This window comes from Taeniopygia guttata, chromosome 1A (assembly GCF_048771995.1).
Source record: "Taeniopygia guttata chromosome 1A, bTaeGut7.mat, whole genome shotgun sequence".
Classification (NCBI taxonomy): Eukaryota; Metazoa; Chordata; class Aves; order Passeriformes; family Estrildidae; genus Taeniopygia; species Taeniopygia guttata.
Window position 1 is genome coordinate 38,314,430 of NC_133025.1, and position 10,295 is coordinate 38,324,724.

At 42.7% G+C, this 10,295-nt stretch overlaps 1 protein-coding gene across 4 annotated transcripts in view; it reads right to left on the reverse strand.

Annotated features, from left to right (window-relative positions):
• PPP1R12A (protein phosphatase 1 regulatory subunit 12A) overlaps positions 1-9,880 on the reverse strand; it is a 111,917-nt gene extending 102,037 nt beyond the window's left edge. For all 4 annotated transcript variants that reach the window (XM_072923111.1, XM_002194669.7, XM_072923109.1 and 1 more), the window contains exon 1: positions 9,510-9,880. In XM_072923111.1, coding sequence (XP_072779212.1) covers positions 9,510-9,746 — 237 coding nt within the window. In that variant the 5' untranslated portion in view covers positions 9,747-9,880. The remainder of the gene's footprint in view (positions 1-9,509) is intronic.
• Between the last annotated feature and the right edge of the window lie 415 nt (positions 9,881-10,295).

A 10,295-nucleotide genomic window follows, 5' to 3' on the forward strand; every position in this document is an offset into this window, starting at 1 on the left:
TATCTGCAGTAATTTCATGAGCCTTCTTAGAAGTCATAGATCCTGCCAAAGCCCACCTCAATATTTAATAAGTCTATTAGAAGTGTTAAGTACAAGAGACACTAGACCTGTTCAGTTACTCCTCTGCAGAGATGCAGGAAAGCTGTTTCTCTTCCTAAGTGTACAAATACCTGATAAGCACTGTGACATTCAAGCATTAGCGTTCACTATCACTACTAAACACATACAAACACAGCTATAGAGACAAGTGCCAAGCATTTGGCTAGGCTGTCTGCAAGGAAGTAGACAATGAGTGACCAAAAAGCCATGTCCAGAGAGGCTTATAAAGAAAAACACACTGACAGTCCCAATGCTAGCACAACTCACCCCCTCTCCTCTGTTATAATCAGAAACCAATAAACTGTCATTACATACACAAAAATTCTTCTTTCAGAGGTAAGCACTAAACTTTTATTTTCTACTGAGGAGATGAAGTGCAGGCTCCTCATAAAAAAATAGGAACTAAAATAATTCAATTTGCTGCAGTAGCTGAATAAAATAAAAGTGGTGGAAAATTGTGATGTTTGGAACGCTTTCTAAAGACATTGTTTTATATGACTGTATAGAAAAGAGATTATTACTTATCAGGAGTCCACGTTTAGCCCACAGACACAATGCTGGCACCCAAATTTTCAGTCTTCATTTTGGATAAAACCTAAGGTAATTCATTTTGCCCAAATTTTCAACAGGTTAAAGCACCATGTTTAAAACATTTCCAAATAACAGATTGGCAAAACAAGTTAGAGCATTGACTTCTCAGAAAAATATAAATAAAAATAAAAAGTAACAATGTTAAAATGACAATAAGCAGGGTTACTTATATTTTCTAGAATATAGGACTAGTAGTCATAATTCACACTGATTGAGGAAATAATAAGTAGTTTCCCATCTCTGGGATGGGGAGATCTATTTATTTCTATAAAGTTATTTTCTAAAAGTGCATTAACTTAACTAAGCTTATTTATTCAAGTATAATTGCATCTATTTGCAAGCACACTGCAAGCAACAACACTTTCGTTAAAATTTGGGACAACATACTTTACAGTCTTAAAATAACAACTTTTCCACTCCAGTAAGAAAAGAGTAGGTTTTCAGTCAAGAGCACTAAAGCGAATTTCAGGATATTTGTAAGCTGAAAGTTTCAAAGCCGTAGGTCTGAGATGCTATTCCAGTTTCAAAAGGGGCCCACAAGGATCCGGGTTTGACAGAGGAATGCAGCTCCTCAGTGAAAGCTTCATCTAAGTTAACTGTTTCAGAAGGCAGCACTGACCACACACATACAGTGTACATGCTTGTCAGATGTGTTCACCTTGGTTACCAGATGAAGATATTGTTATTTTGCCTTAGACAAATACTTGCTTCAAGTGTGAAATTTTAAGAAAAACTAGTAAGGTAAGTTCATCCAATAAGATTGGAGATTTGTTAAAATTACTAACAAACAGGCTTCATGTTAACATTCACCTCAGTCCTTCTGTGAAAGAACAAAAAAAAAGAAAACCCTAGGAAATTGAAAAAACAAGAGATATATCTATCTATCTATAATATCAGATCTACAACACAAAGCAAACACTTGCAAGTCATTCCCTGATATGAAAGAAACCTCAAATACTCAAGAAGTGTATCTATACAGATGACTCTGGTTACTCTTCTAGTCAGGGTGGTAAAACAAACTCCAAAACTAAATAATCATCCCAGAACTAAAACTTGCATAATAATCATCACTGGTTGGTTAACTGATCACATCAAAGCAAGCTGTCATAATTCCAACTCAAGACCCTGAACTACAATCATAACATAGGAAAAATCAATCAAAGCATATTTCAGACTGAACTAAAAATGATTTTTAAAAAATCAGTGAGACTTGGCCCTTTTGAATATTTTAGGGCTACAACCATTTCTAACAATATCTTACAGATAATTTAGTTTTAGAATCAATGGTCATGTGCTAGTTACAGACTAAATTTAAGCATTCAGAAACTACAGTAGTATAATAACTATTTATTTGCCATCTTGAAGATAAACCTAATTCTGTGTGTAGGCCCAAAATGAGGCTATTTCATTCTCAGAGGCTTCATCCTCTTTTTAAAGCCAACTCCACACTTCACCCTGTTTAAGAGACCTTTAGAAGCCACTAGCCTAACAAAAATATTGTTAACGGGGTGAGTGCTAACACCACTCGGGCATAAATGGGAAACAGTCTTGTTCAAGGACTTCATCATATTGCTCTAATTTTGGTTTTGTCAATGAGCCGGCAAAGATTCAGTGTTTCCAGGATAACCACAGTGGGCTGATTCAGTGTGCTCAATAACTGAAACACAAGAGCTGGGTACCAGGTCTTGTTAAAACAATGCACTAAAAAATATATTGTTCAACACTGCTTCCCCCCCACCAAGTACCGTGATCACCTCTTGCCTTCTTCTATTCTATTTTACAGGCTTGGAATTACTAGAAAGGAAACAACTGAGGAATGCTGCTACTCTTATGCCACGCTTTCCATTGACTGTCATGTCAGGAATGCATACGGGAAAGTAAAGGAGCTTGGAATGTCTCCACCCATCCAGCAGCATCAGAGGCCGACCAGCTTAGGGATGGCTCCACTGCCTTACAGCTGCATTCCAGTTTGCATTTTACGGTTGTCAAGATCAATGAAGAAAAATACACTGTTGGGCACCGACAAAACATTTGTTAGGCAAATTTCCTCATACACTGCATGTCTTACTTGGTATGATCTATATTTATACTACAATACAGCAGTAATAAGATGCAATTTATAGTTTCTTAGCTGCAAGAATCCCAGAAAGGTGTTGTAATCATGCTACAGTTGTTCAAAACTACCTCCATATTGCTTTCAGAGCATATTAGTTCATCTAAGTCTAACCCATCTGGACACGTCCTTGGATAAAATTTCAGTATTTGCAAGAACAGGTCATGCTCCTCAATTTCACATGGTGTGAGTCCAGCCTTAGGAAACACAGTTACACTGAAGGAGACTACCTATTTGCTGGGCTCTCAGTTTTTGAGAGGATTGTACTAAGTGTCTTACTAGCCTAAGTAATAACTTTGAGAAAGGGAGCAACTGAGAGCATGAGCAAAGGGATAAACAAGTGAAGAACTGTACAAGAGCCTGTCAAACCATCTGTTCCAACTAAAGTGTAGCATATATTGTTAAACCTGGAATAGAGATCTCTCCAGAGTGGTAAATCTACTAGCGATTTATACTGACTGCTTCTGTCTCCTAACCTCAGATATACCTAACAATCGAAATTCTATAATTTGGTAAAACAGCATTCTTGCTACTACAATGTCAAAATTATAAAGGCCTTAAATCAAGTGTGTTCATATCAATTTTATTCATACATACAAAAGCACAACTCATCTACTCTTACAAGGTACTTTTTGATGACTTATCATGAGAAATTGTTATAATAATACCAAAAATATACTAGAACACATAGAAAACCACAAAGCTGTACTATAAAAGCAGCATTAATGCTACAGTGAAATTCCTATCTAGAGACCAACAGAAATTGTCCCTGAACATTAGCTTCAGTAAATACTAAAGCCCTACCAGCTGAATTCATCCTTACACTAAAATGCAGAACTCCTCCACCATGACTAGCAAGTTTAACAAACCTGTCAGTTACACTAACATGAAAACTGGTTTTAAATACTCTAAGTAATTTCTATATGCTAGAATTCACTTGGGTTATTCTGTTTGTGCACAAGAAATAGCCACAGCACTGAAAACACATAGAAATCCCAGGTTCAGACTTGACAGAAATAGACCTAAAAAGGTGAAGAGATTGTTACTCATTTTTTTCATAAAACACCAAGAACACAATTTTTTAATACAGTATTTAAATTTCCACTATTATAATCAGAGTATCTTTTTCCCCCTCTTCTTGCCTCCAATTCAAAGAGTGAAAATTTAAAAAATCTTAGATGACAACATCAGTAGGAAGTTAACAAGTACTTACTGTACCATCTGAACCTAGCTACTGTAACTGCAGAGAGAAGGATCTGTGGCCCACACAAGAACCAATTACAAAAGAGAATTTAAACAAATATGCCTCTGTAGTCTGATCACTGAATGAAATCAACATTACATTTATTTCTGGACTAATTTCCTCTGTTTATCTTGTAGCATAGATAAACAGGAAAAAAAAAAAAAAGAAGCCACGATAAAAAAATAATAAGACAAGCTGAACAAATTGCTCCAAAATTCTAAGTGGTAGACATCCACAATGACAGCATTAGGTTTGGTGATTAGTAGGTTGGTTCCCCTCCAAACAGTGAGACTTCAACATCAGTTTTGTAACTGCATACAAATGTTTTGGTATGAAATGAGGTCCTCCTACTTGACAGTTTTGAAAAGTTAACAAGTTTACCACATGCACCAGTATTTTCATGCTCTGAAAGAGTAATGGTAGAAGTCATAGCCAGCAGGTTACTAGGATAGCTTTGAGCTACTTCCATACCTTCCTTACCGTTGGCTGGTGAGTGCAGCTGCTATGATGAAAACACTCTAGAGATTTAAGACTCTGGCAACCCGACCTTTGCTTTTAGAGCTTGATAGGCTGCAGCCCCAGCTCAAATACATGACTTGCGTTACCATTCATCAGAAGGAATACGGACAGTGCAGCCATAATGCCCTCTATCAAATTCTATGGCAAAGAGATCCAGTGCTGGTAGATTTTATATTCCTTTTGCATCACTGGCTGCAGTTTGAAAGGGTGTTGCAACAAGGACACAGCTGGTGCCAAAGGTATCCATACTCGCTACCATATCAGGTACTAAGAATATGCCACCAGGAGCCCTGGCAGAACTTTTCACATAAACGGTTGCAAAAACTCCTGCAAAGGAAGGTACTTATCTAAGAAATAAATCTCATAGAACCCAAAGGAAATAACAGAAGTAACTGTCCTTACTCAGAAAGAGTAAGCTAACATTCTCTGAAACACACAATCTTGATTAGTACTCAGGGATAAACACATCAGAGTCCTACAACAGTGGCAGCAAATTGAAATTTCTATTTGACACTGTATACTGTACTATACGCAAACTAGGATGTAACTATAACATTGCTAAAATAGTCTCACATTCACATTCAATTGACCACCTAAAGAGTTGCAGAAAAACACTGATACAGAGAGATTGCCGTCGAGGAATTTTTGCTTAATTAAACTGTAGTTCTCACAGACAAAAAAGACGACACCAATTCTTCAACAAGGAGCAGGGGCTTAACCAACAACATCCCCTGTGGGTGTGCAATGATCCCCACGCACAGACAGCTAAGACAATTTCCCTTATCTTACCTCAAAAGCAGTACCCTCCCCAGAACAGGTAAGATCAGCACAGCAGGACATGCTCTTTCCATGCTATGTGGTGGAATCAGGCTGCAGCACTCACCCTCCTCACCCAGAGAGAATGAGGCCAAAAACAAGGTTACCATCCCCTAGTTCTGAGCAGCCTCAAAGAAAAAGGGTAGTCAAAAAGCAGGTTGCATAAATTGTGATACCCAACCACAGCCTAATCTCAGGCAGTGCTGAGGTGTGTGCAGGTACTCCACACTGCATATTCAATATTCCCAGGAGGGCAATGTGCACAGGGAATCCAGCTTTCCAGGAAACTGGCCACATCGTGACCCCCCCCCCACTACATGCAGTCTTTCTGTGGTGCTGTCCAAAAAGGGTGGGCTCCACTTTCCTGTACAAAGCTCTGTGTAACTTCTAGACAAACTACTTGCAGCCATTTAAGCAATAAATTCCAGTCAGAGCTAGTGAACTAAATTCTCTTTAATGAAAGCCAAGGAAAGCACAACAGAGTCCAAACTCTGAGGAATGATAGCACTAAGCTTTCAGGACGCGAGACCTGAATCCCACTCTGAAGAAATATGTTTAAGAAAAGACCGGGTTTTATTGAAAATATTATATAGCTTCTTAGAATTATTTCAGAATATGCCACTTCTACACCCCCCCCCCCCCCCCCCGTAGACACTAATAATCTGCAAGGTCACAGTTCACCTTTGAGCTCCTTTCTTTTCTCAAATTCTCCTTACATTCCATTGCTATGGCAGATTAGAAAAGCTGCACTTCAAGTTAGATCTCATCCTGCATAACAGCTGTCTGAGAGTGCAGCATTCAAAACTTCCACCTCCACTGGAGTAATGGCACTGACATCTGATTGTAAATTTAAGTTCTCATTTAAAAGTCTTCTGGTCTTACAGACACATACACACAATATGTATACAATGCAGATCATACAGCACAATACACACTATCCTGCTGCAATATCCTATATTGCATATATATCTCATAGACAGGAAAACAGTACATAACAGTATTGTCCTTTATGCTGAAGGCCTACTCTAAGGACCTGTGCAGAACACGTTCTTAAAGTGAGATTTGAACTCAAAATTCCATAGAAGAATAATAACCAATAATAACCTAATGACAATTTTTCCTCTTCTGCAAGATACCAAAGAATTTAATTCATCTGTCCTCAGATACGATGCACTCAAGTCCACTTATTTGTGCACGTGCAGATATAAAACAAAATCTGCTCACTGGCACTGTCAAGAGCTGAAGTAAGTACCTATATATATCCTCTCTGCTTTCCTCCTATCAGCTACCAAGTCAAGTAATTGTTTTCTTTCCAGTATGCATGAAGAGAAACAATTCTACATGCAGCTCTCTGATGGTGATGGCACTCTACCCCAGTCAGAGGAAAAGCTTAGCTAATGGCTTCAACAACAAAGCTTGATGCTCCATTAAAGACCAGACCTAAAATTCACCAGAATTTCAGGATTAATGGTACATTCCCCTTAGCACTTCCAACTGCCTGAGCTGTGAAAAATAAAACAAAGCTGAAGTCTCTTCCTATAACTGCCATATGTAGCAGGAAAATCAAAGGCTAAATATTACATTAAATATTTAATTCTATTGCTATTCCAGACATATGTATTTGTTCTCAATAACTAGAAAAAATAAACTGATGGAAGACAAAAGACACACCCAAAAAAAGTACAGTAATTTTACCTTCGCTGAGATAAATTTACTTCTCTGAAGAGCAATGTCTTCTACACAGGATCTAACAGATGACACAAAACAGAAAAGAACTCAACCAAAGAACCACAATACAACAGCACTCCATGACAATCTTAAACATAACAACATCGACTTGAACACAATTACCATCAGTCAGTCAAAAGTGTCAGGAAGAATGACAAGTTTTTGAAGAGCTTATTTTGAAAACAGATACAGAATTTTTCACACTGCAGCCAAATGGGATTAAATTAATTCATGCTACAGACTGCATCATGTGTGATTTGCACCTTTTATATGGCATATTGGAAGAAAATAAGATTTTGTGTTAATAATGAAGTGAAACCATTCAGAGTTGTCACAGGCAGGGATTCATTGTATATTTTTTTCATAGCAACAGGTAACTTACTGTACTGCCTCAAGAGGATTATAACTTCACAACTGATCTTATTTGCTTCCAGTATCATAAAAATCAGAAAAGGTCTCTTGGCATCACTAAAGGAGGGAAGGGGACAGGAGGAGCATGAGCAAGAATTTTAGCAGTGATGTAAATCTTTACCCCTGTTCCCTTAGACTTTGCCCTTTCAAACTGCAAGCTGACTACAACATACAAAAAAGGGGGGAGAATACACTCAGAATTACCCTGAGGAAAGCTTTTTTGTATACAGTATCAAAGACATTTTGAAAATACCTTCTGGACATCAGAAAGAACGAACAACATCTCTTATTCTAACAATAGAGTTAAACTAAACATCATGCTTCCCTACCAATGACTGGAGTACAGCAACTTGCAGATCCAAGGATCTAACCAGTTAAGGTATGGCTTCTCACAGAGAGCTCCCTGGAAGCATGAAGCTACCAAAACTTGATTAGTGGAGGATAAATATAGAAAACCTTCCAATGAAGTGACAGGTTAGCCTGCAGTCAGGTAACTGTGCTGCAGTAACACTCTGACAGGCTTAACTGCAACACACACTCATTCTTCCAGTCCAGTTCACAACTGAAATTTAACCAACACTCTTTACAGGGTGACAACAGCAAGTGACAACTCAGCCACAGCAAACAGAGCAAAGAATCATAGAATTTTATATCCCATGGTCAAGAGGGGATTCTATCCAGTTCTGCAAGGCAGTTTATGTATTTCTAGAGCCTCATAGCCTTGAAAAACCTATATAGGATGGAGAAAACAAATTCATCATCTCATTTTTTTTAATGTAAGAAACCACCTCACCTAACCATTTTGGGAAAATTTCTACTTGATCAACCTACAACACATAACCATTAAAATATTTTTTAAACTACTGAACAACTTATAAACTTAAGAACAAGAAGCTAGCCTGTCAAAGGTATTTTTTTGCTTTATAGATATTCAGTGAATCTAATATTGCATGGAAGCTTTTGGCCTTCTAGAGAAAAAAAACTATTCAGGCAAACCCGCATTATCTCCGGATTGCCACAGCCTTTCCTTATTTGGCTAACGTTTTGAGATTCCAATCAGACTGCTATGAAGTTCAACATGCACAAAGCATCCATTTTGAGGAAACTTCACAGCCAGTTTCCCGTGCATTCCCCCCCTTGACCCAAGTGAAAGTTACCTCCCTCGGTACCAACACCCCTCCCACATACCCACACCAGAACAAAGCGATATGGATAGGGTTTTTTAATACTCTCCAACGCACGAAAAAAAATTTAAGACCCCTGTTCCGCTTGAAGTTCAGCTTTCACACTGCGGCGGGAGCCATCGGTAACGAAAACAACCCCTTACTGATACGCGTTTCTATATAATGAACAAAACACTGGCTTCCCCTAGAAACCGGAGAGAAATAGATGATCTGTCTCTCAACACGGCCGCCCGCACACACGAGCGGGCTTTAATCGGCTCAACTATTGCGGAACCGGGGAGACGAGGGAAGCCGGGAGCTATTACCCGGATTCCAGGCAAGGGGCAGCGGCAGAAGCGCCCCCCGAGGGCGGCCCGCTTCTTCTCACCTGCAGCCACCCTCCCACGCCGGGGGGCACCTGCCTCCGGCCCCCTCAGCCCATGCCGGGCAGGGCCCGCTCCCCCTAGCCCTCCAAGGGAAGCGCTGCTAAAAGGGGAAAACGAAAGAGGGTGAGCGGCACCTCCTTCCCGCCGGAGGAGAGGCCCATCCGCCCCTTCCGACGCCCTGCTCGCGGGGAGGGGGTGCAGCCTCCCGCCCCTGCGGCCCCGCCGGCCCGGGGCTCGGCCCGCGGCCCCGGCCGGTCCCAGGCTGACCCTGCCGCCACCTCCCCGCCCCGACACCCCCCAGCGGAGGGAGTGAAGCCGCCTCCGGCCCCTTCCTCCTCCACCTCCTCCTCCGGAGCGGAGGGGGGGGGGGGGCAGTCGGCCGGCCTCGCCCCCCTCCGCCCCAGTCCGGCTCGGGGTCCCTCGCTCGGCCCAGCACCGACCTGGTGGAGAGCGGTGAGCCCGTCCACATTGGCGTAGTTGATGTCGGCGCCCCGCTCCAGCAGTCGCAGCACCTCCTCGGTGTCTCCGCTGGAGCAGGCGGCCAAGAAGACGGCGCCGTCGTCGAACTTCACCTTGGTCTTCTTGCGCTTGACCACAGGCGGCTCCAGGTCGGTCTCGGAGCCGATCCAGCGCTTCAGCTGCTCGTTCCGCTTCTGCTTGGCGTCCGCCATCTTCATGCCCCGCTCGCGCCGGCCCCCTCAGCCACGGCCGCGCCGAGCGTACACTTTATACCGCCACTATCCCACAGCGCACCGCGGCCGCGCGCGCTCACCCGCCCAGGGAGGGCGCGGGGCGGGCGGGGAGCGGAGAGGCGGGGCGGTGGCGGCGGCCTCGTTAGCATAATCCCGCGAGATCGCCGGGGGGCAGCGGGGCGGGTGGCCGCGCGCGAGCGGGGCGGGGCCGGGCGGGCCGAGTGGGGAGTGGGCGGAGTGGGCAGTGAGCAGTCGGCAGTGGGCAGAGAGCAGAGGGCAGAGGGCAAAGAGCAGAGGGCAGTGAGCAGAGAGCAGTGGGCAGAGGGCAGTGAGCAGAGAGCAGTGGGCAGTGGCAGAGAGCAGTGGGCAGTGGGCAGAGGGCAGTGGGCAGTGAGCAGAGAGCAGTGGGCAGTGGGCAGAGAGCAGAGGGCAGTGGCAGAGAGCAGTGGGCAGTGGGCAGAGAGCAGAGGGCAGTGAGCAGAGAGCAGAGGGCAGTGAGCAGAGAGCAGTGGGCAGTGGGCAGAGAGCAGAGGG